General features: G+C 47.9%; 1 protein-coding gene across 4 annotated transcripts in view; it reads right to left on the bottom strand.

Annotated features, from left to right (window-relative positions):
• Positions 1-18,774, bottom strand: part of DGKA (diacylglycerol kinase alpha) — a 387,021-nt gene that overhangs the window by 101,502 nt on the left and 266,745 nt on the right. For all 4 annotated transcript variants that reach the window (XM_078686412.1, XM_078686395.1, XM_078686404.1 and 1 more), the window contains one exon: positions 3,153-3,272. In XM_078686412.1, coding sequence (XP_078542538.1) covers positions 3,153-3,272 — 120 coding nt within the window. The remainder of the gene's footprint in view (positions 1-3,152; positions 3,273-18,774) is intronic.

Raw genomic sequence — 18,774 nt, forward strand, 5'->3', positions numbered from 1 at the left:
AGGGCAGGGGGGAGTGGCTTCCCCACTGTTGTGCGTACTGACTGACTGGTCGGCCCTGGGGACGACCAGTCAGTCAGTATGCACAACAGTGGTCAAGCCACTCCCTCCCTGCCGTCGAGCAGGACCGCCCACTCTCCCCTTTCCTCTATGTAGGCTGCATGCAGCAGCCTACATGGAGAAAATGGCCCGGATGGGGCGCGCTCCAATGCGCCTCACCAATCACAACGTTGTGATTGGCGAAAGGGAGGGAGGGAGGCTGCCATTCCTTGAGGACGACTCAACGCAGGACAGTGGGAGCGGGAGTCGGGACCCATCTATAACTGTGGTGGCGCGGGAGGGTAAGTTTTATATTTTTCTTTAAATAAACCCCTCCCGCCTCCCAGCACCGAATTCCCCCCGTGACGACCCCATCTCCCCCCACGCCCGTCATGCCGTCCGCAACTAAACCTGTTTGTTGCCTGCTCCTGACCTACCACACAAGACCCTCTCCACACTTTTGTTTTGGGCCAAAAGTGACAAAAACCCTGCCTGTTTCCTTCCAAGTATATTTCAATCGTGCATTTTATGATACTCGACGCACTAGGTCTGAATGACAGGTGATGTTCATGGGGCGGATATCCGGTGTCCGAGACCACTGATGTACAAGCCCGGGTGATGACTGTTCTATGTGGGTCCAAGCAAGAGCCTGGCCGCCGTAGACAGATGAAGGTCTCGGCTTGGGGCTATCAATGGACACCCTGAGTGAGCAGCAGGTTGTCACCAATGACCCTATTACTCTGTTTGATAACATTATGGGTGAAAAATCCTTTCCCTGGATGCCGCTGACTGAGTGGTGTGTGAGACGAATACATAACGTTTAAATACATTTAAGGTTTTTCCCATGAGAGGGTGAAACTGTCTGAAACGTATATTGCTGCTTTAGATTTGTTTTCCGGTGCAGCTTGTACTTCATTTCATTCACTCATGAAATAAGGCGTGGGACAATCTTTACTTTACACGACTGTTGTAACACAAGGAATCCAGTGATTTGTGAATAGAAACATACTTCGTGGTGGTCTTTATATAACGGTGTCAAAAGCCACAGGTTGAAAGGAAATGGACAAGCGAAGCGGGAATGTTTTGGAGGACAATAGCATGTCTCTCAATTGCAGTACAGGAGAGACAGAGATGGACACACACACGCTCACACCATGTTGTTGAATTAATAGAGCCCCGTTATGTCTTCATATGTACTTTACACTTCTATTTTGTTGTCATACACCAAAGCCAGCACACACTGCCAGTTTCGCTGTCCTCCATTTAGCCTCTCAAGCCATCACAGTACACACGTTCACACAATCACCCCATCACTTGTAAGTGTCACTAGCCGCGACTGCAGGCTAGCTTGAATCCAGTGGCAAAGTGAGCAAGGGACCCACGTCTGGGCATACCCTGCCAACTTAGGGCGAACAAAGCAAAACCAAAAGGGATGATGGACAGAGTGTTGAACATTGCAAGCACTCCCACCCAGTCAACTGATCTGGGTTTAATCAATCATCATTCTTTAGCTCACTCCGCCACCCCAGTTCAGACATGGCCATATGCAAATCAGTCTGACCCTGTGCCTCATGGGAACAGTCCAACCCGAACTGCCAAGCCATATCTTCCCTGGACCGGAAACAAGCATCCTGGGACCGGTTTCTGGCTAATCAGCCGTCATCAGCCAGGCTAGGTTGAATCCAGTGGCAAAGTGATCAAGGGACCCACATCTAACTTAGGGCAAACAAAGCAAAACCAAAGGAGATTATGGATGGAGTGTTGAACATTGCAAGCACTCACCTCCAGTCAACTGATCTGGGTTTAAACCGTCATCATTCTTTAGCTCACTCCGCCGCCCTAGTTCAGACACGGCCATATGCAAATCAGTCTGACCCTGTGCCTCGTTGGAACAGTCCAGCCCGAACTGCCAAGCCATGTCTACCCTATTACAAGTAACACAGGAGAAATGCAAACAACACTTGGCAGGCAACACCGCTCCGCCGTTATCCTATGCGTCTCCTCCCGCCCCGTTCAAACCCCACATTCCATTAATAGATGACCACGAGACCTCGAGGATACGAGGCGTCCTCGAGCTCCCGTGGGCACGAGCTCATCATAACATGCCGCCAGACACTGACAGGAGCCATGATAATCAGAGGCACTTGCGACATCATGTTCATTTGACACCGTACACACTCAGGTGCCCGGTCATTCAGATAAAATTGTGACATCACCTTCATGGACAAATGTCAAACCCAGTGAGTGTTTCCAGGGCCAACTAGGAGACAACAAGAGTTCTTCCTATATCACGGCAAAGAACTCAGTTGTTACTTTAATCTACTGAGCATTGTTTTTATGGTTGAAAATAGGTTTATTTAAGTTTGTTTGGAAAAACGATAAATTAAGAATAGGAAACCGAAGGAAGATGGTTACGGAAAAGTGCTGATTAACTACACAATAAAGAATGTAATTAATGTTCTCTTTTTCTGGGAACAACTGCCAGACCTGGCCTTCTGAAACAATATTTTAGGCATACCTAACCGGTGAATTCAGATGTTGTTTTGTATCTCTTGCCTTTGTGTCCGACAGCAGCAAAGTCAAGAGATGATACAATTTGTAGTACACGATAAAATGAAAGGTGCGTCAGTGATCTATACTTTGACATAACTCACAATCTCATCTGACAATCAGAGGGGCGTAAAATGACGCCACCTTCATGGGAAAGGTCAAGCAGGCGCATTTCCTTTAAAAGTATGTGTGACATCACATTCAAGTTACAGATGCCACAGAACCGCAGTCCCACAGAGCCATGTGTGACATCACCTTCTTTGGACTGGCCCCACAGAGACTCACTCCCCCTAGAGGCGCACGTGACATCGCCTTCAAGTGACAGACGCCGCATAAATCCACTACCTTTGAGGCATGTGTGACATCATTTTCATGTCACAGTTGATCCAGTTGGGTCCTACCCCCATAGATGTGCACATTTCGTCATCCTCATATGACAGATGCAGTAGAGAGCCACCCCTATAGTAGCACACATTTCACCATCTTCATGTGACAGAGACAGCAGAGGCGTGTGCACAAAGCAGGACACATTTCACCATCCCCCATGCAGACACACATGACATCACCTTCGTATGACACCAAACACAGCAGAGACCCGTCAAGCTCTGGAAGCTTTTTATCTTCTTCTGACATTCATCGCACTTGTTGGCTTCACATCCTCCCTTCACCCACACGTGGGCCTGGACCTGAACCAGAGAGAAGGTCGAGAGGGGCAGAGATGAAGAGTGGTAACAAAATATCGACTTTTAAATATCGACCGGCAACAATTTCAGCTTCAAGATACAGTCTTGTACAATATCATCAAGGTAAGAAGATGTGGATTTAGAATAGAAAACCAATGGGGCCTAGCTAGAGAAGATGGCGGATGCCAATGACAGAGGGTCTGGCGCCACGCCCCAACATCCAGAATTTATCTTGATAATAGCCATATCTTACAACTCTGAATGTCCTTCTTCTGCTCTAGTTTTCATTTCTGTGCTGATGGAGGTTCGGCTTGTACCTCCTGTGTAGTCGTCGTAGTTGCAGCTGCCCGAAAGCAATAGGCAGGCCAGACCTACAGTGACCACATAACTTCAGGTCGGACATGGACTCAAGCCTGGAATTTGTCACCTACAAATCATTGTTTTCAAGTGTGTTATCCTAATAAGTTCCATGGAGACAAAACAAAACTACAACACCCAGAATGCCTGAGGCTATCACAGAAAGGCCCAAGACAAAAGGCTGTGTCCTTAATGTCCTGGAGGAAGGTGCCGGTCTATGCTGGACAAGCTCATGAGGCTGGTCAAGGTAGCCCCCCCCCTCCCATCGAGGGCCATAGAGGAAGGAGATGTGCCTGGACCGGGATGAGACAAACTGCTTGGCTTCCTCCTCCGCCGCAGGAGTGCTGGGGTTCTGACAGGGGTAGAAAAGTCTAGCAGCAGCAATGAGAGTGTTGGGATCACAAAATGGCGACCTGGCTGTGAGACAGGGCCAACTGCCTCAATGAAATCCTGCCGGCATAGAGGTGAGCACTGGTTGGCAAGCAAAAGCTCCACGCTGCACCAAGGGGAGAAGCTACCAGAAGCAGAAGAAGACAAGGGCACAAGATGAAGCTCCCTGAACCAGTACTGGACTGCTGCAGCCCAGGATACCGCCAATGCGGTGGTCTGAAGAGATCTTGTCAAATGGAATCCAGCTCCCCGCTGCCCTTGGACAGGAATAGATACCCCAGGTTTCATAAGGTGACATCAGGGGGCAAGTGGGAGGAGCTGTAGAAATGAAGAGCCCTGGTGGGTGGTGGTGTTGACAGCAGCCTCCTAGGCGGGGACAAACTTGTTGAAATTTCGGTTCAGAAACCAAGATTCTACATAGGTCTGGCTGCTTGTGCTCCGTGTGGTGTCGGGGTGGCGATTACATCAGGGAGCAGAAATGAGCCACACTGTCTTCTGAGGCATCATTCATTCAGGCTACATAGTGAAGAAGAGCATCCCTCATTGACATTGGGGGCGGGTACCCTCTGATGGATAGTGGGGGACAGTCAACCCCTTCACAGAAGCCCAGGTCTGCCCCCGGTTATGCAAACTCAAGTACCTGTTTTGCGACCTGGAGAGGTGTGTGTGTACGCCAATCCCTATATGAACAGAGACTTTGTAGAAAATGGATGGAACCTGGTTTTGTGGGAGTCTGATTATTAGGGCCAGTGGTATCCATTTCCGTTGAACCTAATTTGTCATGTACAAGATAGAGGATGGACATAGCTTCCTTAGCCAGTGGTTAGTGATCCAGACACTGAATTAAAGAGAATAGAGTTGGGACTACCTGTAGAAATTAAATGAGCATCTTGTTAGCAAAGGCGGCTGACTACTTCTTCCTGGGCACTGTCATTTGGTAGATGGTAGGGCTGTAAGTGGGAGTGCAATTGTTAAGATGAAGACGTTTCTTGGCAGGGCATGTCTTTTTGTCTGTCAGTGATTGTTGCTTCAGGAAAGCTGATGCCAATGCCTACTCTACTATTTTTATAAGCAGAGTTTCTCCTCCACAAACCTGGCTCTGAGGTCAGTGAATGGCCGCTGTCTTCTAGACCGCTACTCCAATACCCCATGGGACACAGTGGCAGCATTTTTACTATCAGTTCCAGACAACCTTCAGGCGTCCCTTACTCAAGCCCTCTAGGGTGGCTTCAATGCAGCAAGATTCTTAATACATTCTGGCTTGAACAGGACCAGCTGCTTATGTCAAGCACTGGGCACGATTGTGGCATTTCAATGAAACACCTGGATGAGGTCTACAGGCTTCTTCCATAATATCCAATCGTCCCTAATGGACATGCCATTTGATGGCTCTCGCCTTTTTGCGAAGAAGGTAAATTCGGCCCTAGAACGTTTTAAAGAGAGCAGGGCCACAGCACTTTCTTTGGGCCTGTCTGCCCCAATCAGGCATTTCCTGCAGCAATTTTACCTCCCCGTGGCTATGGTAGCTGTATTTAGTTTCGCCAATGCTAGACCCCTCCTCCAACCTAGCAGGCCATCCGCCCATTTTATAGTTGAGGTTGCAGGTCACAAAGCAATGTCGTTAGCTTAAGCTTGTCCTTCCCAGCACGCAATCATCCGGTCATGGGCATAATTCAATTTTTCCTCCAAGGGTAGCAAGTGATCACTTCAGATAAGCGGGTCCCCCAACCTGTACATTGGGGCTACAGCTTTCCATTTCTCTCCACCCCGTTGCACTTTCCACTACCACCTGTCTGTCTTGCAACAGAAAGTGCAGACCCTTTTGGCAAAAAAGTGGTCAAAGAAAGGGTTGTCTCAGAAGTAGGAACTGGGTGTTATTCCCGTTAGTCTTACAAATTCCTTGCGCCAAAGGATGGAGGCCTTACTCCTATTTTACATCTTTGCCCTCAGAATGCCTTCCTGCCGAGGGGCACATTCAAAAGGCTCACACTAGCCCAAGCCCTCTCTGCCTTAGGCTCTGGATGGTGGCGTTGGATCCGCATGACGCATGTTTCCATATCCCTATCGAACAAGCCCAAAGGAACTATATGCAATTCACAGAGGACCAGGAGCATTTTCAGTTCACTAAGCTCCCTTTTGGCTTCACCACTGCCCCTCCCTCGGGTGTTCATGAAAGTGATGGTGGTGGTTGCACCACACCTTCAGAGGGCAGGGGTACCAGTCTTCCCCTACCTTGATGATTGGCTGTTGAAGGCAGGTTCTCCCAGGCAGTCATCAACTATCTCCAGACAATGGCGATGGGCTCACTGTCAGTGTGCCAATGTCACACCTGCCTGTTTCTCAGATACTTCTATTCATAGGAACCATGTTAGATACAGCACAATGTTGTGCTTCCCCCCCCCCCGAGGGAAAGTCCAAGACACTGAGCTATGATTAGAATGTTTCTGCCTCTTTTCTGGATCTCAGTGTGGATGACTCTGAGACTGCTGGCCTCCAGCATAGTGCTGTTCAAACATGAAAAATGGCACATTCCGCCTCTGTGGGACAAGCCGGATTGGCTTTACCGGGCATTGGGCATTTACCCAGGAGGCTGGAATGGTGGTTGGGGAGGGAGAGTGGTGGGTTTGTGTACAGGATGGCGGTTTTTGCATTAGTTCTACGATATCGGCCCCCCACCCTTCCAGGTTCCCGGGGAAATGTTTTTTTGAAATATGTTATGGAGTTAAAAGCCCCCGCTGTAGAGTTCCTTTTATATCCTGCAGTTTTCAGGCTACATTAAAAGTGTCAGGATATCTGAGGTGGTTAATGTTCCTGCTGTAGCGAGTTTTGTCTAGTGTCAGTTTTGACTCATGTAAAGTAGCGCAGAGGTGTAATATACCTGCTGCAAAGAACAAGTACCATGAAGATCACATAACTGTATTTTATGTGCATTGCTCAGTGGGATACGGCTTTTGTCACAGGGATCCTTTTGTTGCTTGCAGTTCATAAGTTACAATCATAACATAGCACAGTGAGATAAGAACTGCCATCAAAGAGCTACATGCAAACTGCATCGTACAAGTTAGTAAGTTATGTTTTATCCCAGTCTTTTATTATCCTAATGTTGCTAAAAAAGATTTTGTTTGAGTAGAAATATATATATATATTTTTTTAGAGTTTTATATAGTGCCTTACATGGCACCAGTTTTGTTACATGAGGACACATTCATTTTTGTTAGGCACGGGGAGATTAAGTGATTTGCCCAGAATCACAGGATGTTGATCGTTGTTGACGAGATTCGAACCTGGTTCCCCATCTTCGACGTTGACTGCTCTTACATCCTCTCCTTCTTATTAGTAAAGCCAACCTTAACCACTGTGGTACATTTTAAATCCGGAGTATGTATTTTCCCAGCCCAACCCCTCTCAAAAAATTCCTACCTTCATGGATGACAAGTGACCCCCTCTTTATCTTATGTAACATTTTATATACACTGATTTACACACAAATGAGTCATTGTCTCTGTATGTGTGTGTGTGATGTAAACTGCTCCGACACCCAACACTGGGGCACTATAAAACAAATGAAATACATGTGGGAGAGGGTCTATGGAGAGATGATAGGCACTGTTGGAGGGAGATAGTGAGGGAATCATTGAAAGGCCCCAACAAAGATTGTCAGCACTAAAGCTGGCCTTGGCCCACACTCAGTGAGAAGCCCCCTGTCCGTAATTGTCGCGAGGTGACCTTGTCTCTCAGGTAAGACCTTAGAGGATCTGGGGGTAATAAATGGCCAGCATGAAGGACTAAATTAGCTTTTTAGGCTTTCCTGTGTTAATAACGTATTGATTCAGTAATTGAAGCATATTTGTATTGTAAATCACTGTAACACAAATTCTCATGTGATTAGAGGATGACATGTTTAACAAACGTTGTCTTCCTTGTTAATAGATCATTATAGACATTGCTTTTTGACATGCCTACAGTGCCATTTTTGCATGATGATAGCTTGACTCATTAAAAGGGAGTCTTAGCTGCACTTTGACGTGTTATATGTAGACTTTCTAATTGGACCTATAACCTATAACCCACACATGTGAAAAAGGCCTAATTCTAATTGTTTAAGTGGATGGAATTCCTGGTATACTGTAAGGTCATTTACTATGCTTTAAAAGCTAATACAATTGAATATATAATGATAAATGTGTTGTAGAATGCACCATTTTTGCCACTTTCTCCCAAATTATCTTGGGTGGAAAACCACCTATATCCCTCTTGTACACTTGCTATGCACCATATGGGGGCCGGTCTGACACAGTTTGCTAGCGCTGCTTTGGTTTCCCAGTCTATTATTTACAACAAGGGGTGGTGAGGGACAGAGTCTCTGAATTAAGCAGAATACTCTCACCCAGTCAAGAGATCAGGGCTAGATCCAACACCGTTTTTTAGCTCATTGCACCATCCCAGTTTCAGAACCTGACTGTATGCAAATTAGTCTGTTCCTGTCCAAGTGCATGATGGGAACAGGGCAAACCAAACTACAAAAGCCAATTCTTACACTGGGAAGGAAACAAGCTTCCGGGGACCGGTTTCTGGCATTACAGCCGTCTTCGGCCCAGCTTGCTTGAATCCTGATGGTGCAATGAGCAAGGGACTCATGTCTGAGTATACCCTTCCACGCTTAGGGTGGACAAAATTATTTACAACAAGGGGTGGTGAGGGACAGAGTCTCTGAATTAAGCAGAATACTCTCACCCAGTCAAGAGATCAGGGCTAGATCCAACACCGTTTTTTAGCTCATTGCACCATCCCAGTTTCAGAACCTGGCTGTATGCAAATTAGTCTGTTCCTGTCCCAGTGCATGATGGGAACAGGGCAAATCAAACTACAAAAGCCAATTCTTACACTGGGAAGGAAACAAGCTTCCGGGGACCGGTTTCTGGCATTACAGCCGTCTTCGGCCCGGCTTGCTTGAATCCTGATGGTGCAATGAGCAAGGGACTCATGTCTGAGTATACCCTTCCACGCTTAGGGTGGACAAAATTATTTACAACAAGAGGTGGTGAGGGACAGAGTCTCTGAATTAAGCAGAATACTCTCACCCAGTCAAGAGATCAGGGCTAGATCCAACACCGTTTTTTAGCTCATTGCACCATCCCAGTTTCAGAACCTGGCTGTATGCAAATTAGTCTGTTCCTGTCCCAGTGCATGATGGGAACAGGGCAAACCAAACTACAAAAGCCAATTCTTACACTGGGAAGGAAACAAGCTTCCGGGGACCGGTTTCTGGCATTACAGCCGTCTTCGGCCCGGCTTGCTTGAATCCTGATGGTGCAATGAGCAAGGGACTCATGTCTGAGTATACCCTTCCACGCTTAGGGTGGACAAAATTATTTACAACAAGGGGTGGTGAGGGACAGAGTCTCTGAATTAAGCAGAATACTCTCACCCAGTCAAGAGATCAGGGCTAGATCCAACACCGTTTTTTAGCTCATTGCACCATCCCAGTTTCAGAACCTGGCTGTATGCAAATTAGTCTGTTCCTGTCCCAGTGCATGATGGGAACAGGGCAAACCAAACTACAAAAGCCAATTCTTACACTGGGAAGGAAACAAGCTTCCGGGGACCGGTTTCTGGCATTACAGCCGTCTTCGGCCCGGCTTGCTTGAATCCTGATGGAGCAAGGGACTCATGTCTGAGTATACCCTTCCACGCTTAGGGTGGACAAAATTATTTACAACAAGGGGTGGTGAGGGACAGAGTCTCTGAATTAGGCAGAATACTCTCACCCAGTCAAGAGATCAGGGCTAGATCCAACACCGTTTTTTAGCTCATTGCACCATCCCAGTTTCAGAACCTGGCTGTATGCAAATTAGTCTGTTCCTGTCCCAGTGCATGATGGGAACAGGGCAAACCAAACTACAAAAGCCAATTCTTACACTGGGAAGGAAACAAGCTTCCGGGGACCGGTTTCTGGCATTACAGCCGTCTTCGGCCCGGCTTGCTTGAATCCTGATGGTGCAATGAGCAAGGGACTCATGTCTGAGTATACCCTTCCACGCTTAGGGTGGACAAAATTATTTACAACAAGGGGTGGTGAGGGACAGAGTCTCTGAATTAAGCAGAATACTCTCACCCAGTCAAGAGATCAGGGCTAGATTCAACACCGTTTTTTAGCTCATTGCACCATCCCAGTTTCAGAACCTGGCTGTATGCAAATTAGTCTGTTCCTGTCCCAGTGCATGATGGGAACAGGGCAAACCAAACTACAAAAGCCAATTCTTACACTGGGAAGGAAACAAGCTTCCGGGGACCGGTTTCTGGCATTACAGCCGTCTTCGGCCCGGCTTGCTTGAATCCTGATGGTGCAATGAGCAAGGGACTCATGTCTGAGTATACCCTTCCACGCTTAGGGTGGACAAAATTATTTACAACAAGGGGTGGTGAGGGACAGAGTCTCTGAATTAAGCAGAATACTCTCACCCATTCAAGAGATCAGGGCTAGATCCAACACCGTTTTTTAGCTCATTGCACCATCCCAGTTTCAGAACCTGGCTGTATGCAAATTAGTCTGTTCCTGTCCCAGTGCATGATGGGAACAGGGCAAACCAAACTACAAAAGCCAATTCTCACACTGGGAAGGAAACAAGCTTCCGGGGACCGGTTTCTGGCATTACAGCCGCCTTCGGCCCGGCTTGCTTGAATCCTGATGGTGCAATGAGCAAGGGACTCATGTCTGAGTATACCCTTCCACGCTTAGGGTGGACAAAATTATTTACAACAAGGGGTGGTGAGGGACAGAGTCTCTGAATTAAGCAGAATACTCTCACCCAGTCAAGAGATCAGGGCTAGATCCAACACCGTTTTTTAGCTCATTGCACCATCCCAGTTTCAGAACCTGGCTGTATGCAAATTAGTCTGTTCCTGTCCCAGTGCATGATGGGAACAGGGCAAACCAAACTACAAAAGCCAATTCTTACACTGGGAAGGAAACAAGCTTCCGGGGACCGGTTTCTGGCATTACAGCCGTCTTCGGCCCGGCTTGCTTGAATCCTGATGGTGCAATGAGCAAGGGACTCATGTCTGAGTATACCCTTCCACGCTTAGGGTGGACAAAATTATTTACAACAAGGGGTGGTGAGGGACAGAGTCTCTGAATTAAGCAGAATACTCTCACCCAGTCAAGAGATCAGGGCTAGATCCAACACCGTTTTTTAGCTCATTGCACCATCCCAGTTTCAGAACCTGGCTGTATGCAAATTAGTCTGTTCCTGTCCCAGTGCATGGTGGGAACAGGGCAAACCAAACTACAAAAGCCAATTCTTACACTGGGAAGGAAACAAGCTTCCGGGGAACGGTTTCTGGCATTACAGCCGTCTTCGGCCCGGCTTGCTTGAATCCTGATGGTGCAATGAGCAAGGGACTCATGTCTGAGTATACCCTTCCACGCTTAGGGTGGACAAAATTATTTACAACAAGGGGTGGTGAGGGACAGAGTCTCTGAATTAAGCAGAATACTCTCACCCAGTCAAGAGATCAGGGCTAGATCCAACACCGTTTTTTAGCTCATTGCACCATCCCAGTTTCAGAACCTGGCTGTATGCAAATTAGTCTGTTCCTGTCCCAGTGCATGATGGGAACAGGGCAAACCAAACTACAAAAGCCAATTCTTACACTGGGAAGGAAACAAGCTTCCGGGGACCGGTTTCTGGCATTACAGCCGTCTTCGGCCCGGCTTGCTTGAATCCTGATGGTGCAATGAGCAAGGGACTCATGTCTGAGTATACCCTTCCACGCTTAGGGTGGACAAAATTATTTACAACAAGGGGTGGTGAGGGACAGAGTCTTTGAATTAAGCAGAATACTCTCACCCAGTCAAGAGATCAGGGCTAGATCCAACACCGTTTTTTAGCTCATTGCACCATCCCAGTTTCAGAACCTGGCTGTATGCAAATTAGTCTGTTCCTGTCCCAGTGCATGATGGGAACAGGGCAAACCAAACTACAAAAGCCAATTCTTACACTGGGAAGGAAACAAGCTTCCGGGGACCGGTTTCTGGCATTACAGCCGTCTTCGGCCCGGCTTGCTTGAATCCTGATGGTGCAATGAGCAAGGGACTCATGTCTGAGTATACCCTTCCACGCTTAGGGTGGACAAAATTATTTACAACAAGGGGTGGTGAGGGACAGAGTCTCTGAATTAAGCAGAATACTCTCACCCAGTCAAGAGATCAGGGCTAGATCCAACACCGTTTTTTAGCTCATTGCACCATCCCAGTTTCAGAACCTGGCTGTATGCAAATTAGTCTGTTCCTGTCCCAGTGCATGATGGGCGTGGAAGGGTATACTCAGATGTGAGTCCCTTGCTCATTGCACCATCAGGATTCAAGCAAGCCGGGCCGAAGATGCCTGAAATGGCAGAAACCGGTCCCCGGAAGCTTGTTTCCTTCCCAGTGTAAGAATTGGCTTTTGTAGTCTGGTCTGCCCTGTTCCCATGATGCACTGGGCCAGGGACAGACTAATTTGCATACAGCCAGGTTCTGAAACTGGGATGGTGCAATGAGCTAAAAAACGGTGTTGGATCTAGCCCTGATCTCTTGACTGGGTGAGAGTACTCTGCTTAATTCAGAGACTCTGTCCATCACCACCCCTTGTTGTAAATAATTTTGTCCACCCTAAGCGTGGAAGGGTATACTCAGATGTGAGTCCCTTGCTCATTGCACCATCAGGATTCAAGCAAGCCGGGCCGAAGACGCCTAAAATGGCAGAAACCGGTCCCCGGAAGCTTGTTTCCTTCCCAGTGTAAGAATTGGCTTTTGTAGTCTGGTCTGCCCTGTTCCCATGATGCACTGGGCCAGGGACAGACTAATTTACATACAGCCAGGTTCTGAAACTGTGATGGTGCAATGAGCTAAAAAACGGTGTTGGATCTAGCCCTGATCTCTTGACTGGGTGAGAGTACTCTGCTTAATTCAGAGACTCTGTCCATCACCACCCCTTGTTGTAAATAATTTTGTCCACCCTAAGCGTGGAAGGGTATACTCAGATGTGAGTCCCTTGCTCATTGCACCATCAGGATTCAAGCAAGCCGGGCCGAAGACGCCTGAAATGGCAGAAACCGGTCCCCGGAAGCTTGTTTCCTTCCCAGTGTAAGAATTGGCTTTTGTAGTCTGGTCTGCCCTGTTCCCATGATGCACTGGGCCAGGGACAGACTAATTTGCATACAGCCAGGTTCTGAAACTGGGATGGTGCAATGAGCTAAAAAACGGTGTTGGATCTAGCCCTGATCTCTTGACTGGGTGAGAGTACTCTGCTTAATTCAGAGACTCTGTCCATCACCACCCCTTGTTGTAAATAATTTTGTCCACCCTAAGCGTGGAAGGGTATACTCAGATGTGAGTCCCTTGCTCATTGCACCATCAGGATTCAAGCAAGCCGGGCCGAAGACGCCTGAAATGGCAGAAACCGGTCCCCGGAAGCTTGTTTCCTTCCCAGTGTAAGAATTGGCTTTTGTAGTCTGGTCTGCCCTGTTCCCATGATGCACTGGGCCAGGGACAGACTAATTTGCATACAGCCAGGTTCTGAAACTGGGATGGTGCAATGAGCTAAAAAACGGTGTTGGATCTAGCCCTGATCTCTTGACTGGGTGAGAGTACTCTGCTTAATTCAGAGACTCTGTCCATCACCACCCCTTGTTGTAAATAATTTTGTCCACCCTAAGCGTGGAAGGGTATACTCAGATGTGAGTCCCTTGCTCATTGCACCATCAGGATTCAAGCAAGCCGGGCCAAAGACGCCTGAAATGGCAGAAACCGGTCCCCGGAAGCTTGTTTCCTTCCCAGTGTAAGAATTGGCTTTTGTAGTCTGGTCTGCCCTGTTCCCATGATGCACTGGGCCAGGGACAGACTAATTTGCATACAGCCAGGTTCTGAAACTGGGATGGTGCAATGAGCTAAAAAACGGTGTTGGATCTAGCCCTGATCTCTTGACTGGGTGAGAGTACTCTGCTTAATTCAGAGACTCTGTCCATCACCACCCCTTGTTGTAAATAATTTTGTCCACCCTAAGCGTGGAAGGGTATACTCAGATGTGAGTCCCTTGCTCATTGCACCATCAGGATTCAAGCAAGCCGGGCCGAAGACGCCTGAAATGGCAGAAACCGGTCCCCGGAAGCTTGTTTCCTTCCCAGTGTAAGAATTGGCTTTTGTAGTCTGGTCTGCCCTGTTCCCATGATGCACTGGGCCAGGGACAGACTAATTTGCATACAGCCAGGTTCTGAAACTGGGATGGTGCAATGAGCTAAAAAACGGTGTTGGATCTAGCCCTGATCTCTTGACTGGGTGAGAGTACTCTGCTTAATTCAGAGACTCTGTCCATCACCACCCCTTGTTGTAAATAATTGGTTTCCCAGTCTGGCACTGCTGTGGGACCTCAAGTTCCAATAGGCACACCACTAAGGGAATATGTCAGATTGTACCCAGATTTCAGAGAATACTTCTTGCAACCTGCCAAAGTGGCTATCAGATTGAAACTGGTCAGTGTCAGACTCCGCTTTCTACCCCACCCAGATGTGATTGCTGCTTTGCATTTGGATTAGTGAGGCCATCTGGGAGAAGTGGATATTAGCGGCCTTGGTTCTCAGTGGAGACTCAACGCCACATCGTTTTTTTGGGAATTGAGGCTATTCACTTGGTGTTGAAGCCCTTCCTGATCACCATCAAGAGGAAGACTGGTGCAGGTACTCATGGACAACACCACTGCCATGTGGTACTGCACCTATCAGGAAGAAGTTGGATCTTGGGTCCTGTGCCAGGAGGCTCTACATCTCTGGAAGTGGCTGTACCACCAGGTTAATATTCTGTTGGTGAACCATCTGGCAGGATCCCTAAACTTCAGATTGGACAAACCAATGACGCTTAGCGGATCACAAATGACACTTACACACGGGGTGGTGCAGGTCCTCTTTGATCAATGGGGAGAACCCTTGCTTAATCTTTTCATCACTGCTGCAATGCCAGCATGTTAGACCAGGCACCATTGGCGTGGGTCTTCCTTCCATTTTTGTTGCTGTTGCATCATGTGTTTTGCTGGTGTTAGCTGCTCAGAGCACTGTGCCACTGCCAACCAGTGCCACAGTGCAAGTGCTCCCTGTATAAAGTGTATACATCGATTGGATTCCATGATTGGCTTATTTAGTTTACTGTCAGACCCCAGTAAAGTGCACCAGGAGTGCTAGGGCTTGTACATACAAATGCTGTTGCTGGGCTTGCAGCACTGGTTGTGCCAACCACAGAAGCGGCCTGGTAAAATGTGTCTAAGGTCTGCCATTGCAGAACCTGCGTGCAGTCTGGTACTGTCATGCTGACTGCGCAAGTGCACCTACTTGCCAGTCCCTAAACTTACCCTTAACTTCATATTAGTCACGCCTATGGTAGGCCCATGGGCAGGGTGCATTGTAAGCATAAGGGAGGACAAGCCCTGATGTGTGTGGCATGACCTAATAGTGAATTACAGCCATTTTCGTGTTTCACTATTGTTAGGCTACCTGTTCTCATAGGCCAGAATGGGCTGTTGGAATTGTTACATTCCACATTCCTAACAGACTCGGGGAACATGGTAGAAATTCGAGTTTAGTATGCCTGAACTCAGAATAATAAAACACATATTTTAGTAAAGTTTATTTTAATGTTCTGTGTTTGCAAACACCACTTTTAGAAAGTTGGTATTTGCTTGCCTAACCTTTTCAGCCCGACTCTGCTAGGATGTGTATCTGCTGTCTGGTTTCTGTGTGTGACAGGGCTGGGGAATTACAGGAGACAGGCTGGGCAGCCAGGTGGTGAATAGAAAGATTACACCAGGATGGGTGGGAGGAGTGCCCCTTGACTCTGAATAGGGCTGTGCTCTGCCACCACAATGCTGGCTCCACCTCCTGTGGAGCGTCTGATGTCTCTGCCCTGCACACCGAAAGCAGAAGCCTGCATCACGTCAACAAAGTGCTCAAGAACTGGACTGAACAAGGCAAAGGCCCCCTGGCCTTAAAGAACAAAAGAAATGCAGTATAAATATAGGAGCCCTGCTCCTAAGAAATCAGATCCTGCTTGAAACAAGAAGAACCTCTGCCCGACAAGAAGGAACTGGAAAAGCTGAAAGTACTGTCCCTGACCTGGGGGATTGGCCTGCAGTGGTTGCCTTGCCGTGAAAGGAGAGGAAAAGACTGAAAGAAACTTTTATTCATCTTGTGCTTCAACTATCTCCAAGGGCTTGTGTGTCAGCTTGCCCCCTGAACGGAGTCCCAGGACTATTGGACTCCTGCCTTCCTAAGCCTGCTGGATATTGCCAAGGTCTGCCTGCCGTGGGAGTTGCGATCTTTGTGCGACTCGTACTCTTGCCCGCTCTGAAGTACGAGCATGGCCGCCCCCACACCGTGTGACTCCGCTCCTCAATTTGAGCCGTAGCTTGCACCGTTCCCCAACGGCCTCCTCCCCCCTTCGAGTCGCACTGTCTGACTCGCACTCCTGCCGCTGGCTCGGGACTAGGAGTGCACAGCACGACCAAAGTACGGACCGTACGCTCGCAGCGTACCGGCCGCCGTGCACCGCGCTCGTCAGGTCCCCGGCAGCCCCACACTACAAGCGCTCAGCCCGTACGCCTCGTACTGGCCGCCTGGTGCTGTGCTGCGCACACCACCCCGGCTTCCCTGCTAGAAGGCACGACAAGGATCAACGCTGTGCACTGTGAACTCCCAGATCCGGACCGTCCGCTTCGCCCTATGGCCCCCGCTCAAACGCCCCGAACTGAGGCGCCTCCCCGAGCCGGGCCCGCACTAGGAGAAGAGCCAACGCACGCTCTGGGGACGTCTTTCACCTGTCGCATCATCCGCGTCGAGAACAACAAAGAGTCTAGAGTAAAGCTTGGGCCTCCTGCATTCCTTACCACCTCTGCCTCTCCTGCCTGAGTTCTGAAAAGGATCAGGAAGAATGGGCCTAAGTCATCTTAATGGCATCAGATTGGACCAGTAGAGAGTGGTGCCTGGAACTCCTGAGCATGAGCATCTTTTCTAAAATCAAGATGCTGCTTTGGGAGGATCTTCTGTCACAGCAGCAGGGCAGAGTACTGCACCCAGGGCTGACACTTTACATCTCCATGCTTAGAGTTTGAGGCCGCATCAGTTGACCTTCTTCCTGAAGTCATTGATATCATTTTGGCAGTGAGATGTCTCTCTATTAAATGGGTGTATGCCAGGTTTTGGCAAATATGTGCAGTACCCGACATATTGACCTACTAAAAGCCATTTTGACTGAAGTTTTGTTGTTTGTTTTGTACATGTCCAACTTGCTTTGGCATTGCTAAAGACTATTTGCCGAGCTTTCTGCCAGATGCTGGATAAGCCTTCTTTACTTAATTCACTTGTTGTGACAAGGCTGTTAAAAGGTTTACAACATGTATTTTAACCAAAACCATTTATGATACCACAGTGAGACTTGAACTTAGTTTTCTCTAAGTGGTCACTCCTTTTCATGTCAGATACACTATCATCCTTCCGGAATTGATTGGGCCACCCCATACCTCTAAGGGGGAAGAGAGACTTCATTGTTTGGGCCTTCAGAGGCCACTGAGTTTTCATATCGACCACATCAAGAAACACTAGGTGGATGATCAGCTGTTTGTCGGGTTCTGCGGGTAAAGAAAAGGGTAAGGCAGAGCAAAAGTGAACCCTCTTCCGATGGATTGTTTTTAGCATGAATATTTGAATGCTCTTGTGAAGGACCCTGTAGAAGGCTTATTGCACCAGAACAAAGGTTGCTGCCACTGTGCTAGCACGCAGACTACCTGTCCTGGACATGTGTCAGGCAGCTATGTGTCAATGGTACATACATTCACGAAACACTACTGCCTCAACAGTCAGGTACATTGAGAGGGGCATTTTAGTCATTCTGTCCTGCAGGACTTTTTGGTCTGAACCAGTTGATAGGCCCACCATCTGGGAGATACTACTATGGCATCAATTCACAAGGTGAAGAATCTGCGGTTAGAAGTATCCATCAGAAGAACAAGTTACTTATCTTTGGTAACAATCTTTATAGTGGATACTCTATCCAACTGCAAAATCCTCACCGATGCTCCTGTGTCCCCGTTTGTGAACTGGACTCTTTTTTCATCTACAAAAGGCCCCTATCTAGAGATCTGCATTCTTGCCATGTCAATCTGCGTCTGAGGCGCAAACTGCCTAAAAAAGCAACTGATGTCAACAGGCATGGTTGGCATTTATGTGCGGATCTGCTCATCACTTCCAGAGCAAAATGACATCCGCTTGGAGCCACATGACGTCACCTACCAGCGTGCAGGAATACTGCTTTAAAGTTTCCCGATTCAGTCTGATGCCAGGGGAATATTCACAATGTGTGAAATTATTTAGGGAAGAACATTACAGCTGACACTGTGCTAGAAACTCAACATGGCACCTTTAGGAGATGAGGTAAAGCGGAACCTTCCATGTTGGGACATGGTCCCACTTCAAAAAATGGTTAAGGTAGCTTTAGTTTAGATTATTGCACTCCCTAGGAAAGCTTCCAAAACTACCCCTAAGAGTTTACAGCACATTTTCGATGCATTTAACTCAGCCAGGGTCAATATCAACTGTGGTGTACCTCAGGACTCATCCCTCTCCCCCCACCTGTTCAATATTTATATCTGCCCCCCTGATTCATTCCCTCCAAAGTAGGGGAGTGAAGGGATATAGCTATGCAGATGATATGCAGTTGATATTCCAGATTGACAAT

The sequence above is a fragment of the Lissotriton helveticus genome, chromosome 1_1 (assembly GCF_964261635.1).
Source record: "Lissotriton helveticus chromosome 1_1, aLisHel1.1, whole genome shotgun sequence".
In the NCBI taxonomy this organism is placed as follows: Eukaryota; Metazoa; Chordata; class Amphibia; order Caudata; family Salamandridae; genus Lissotriton; species Lissotriton helveticus.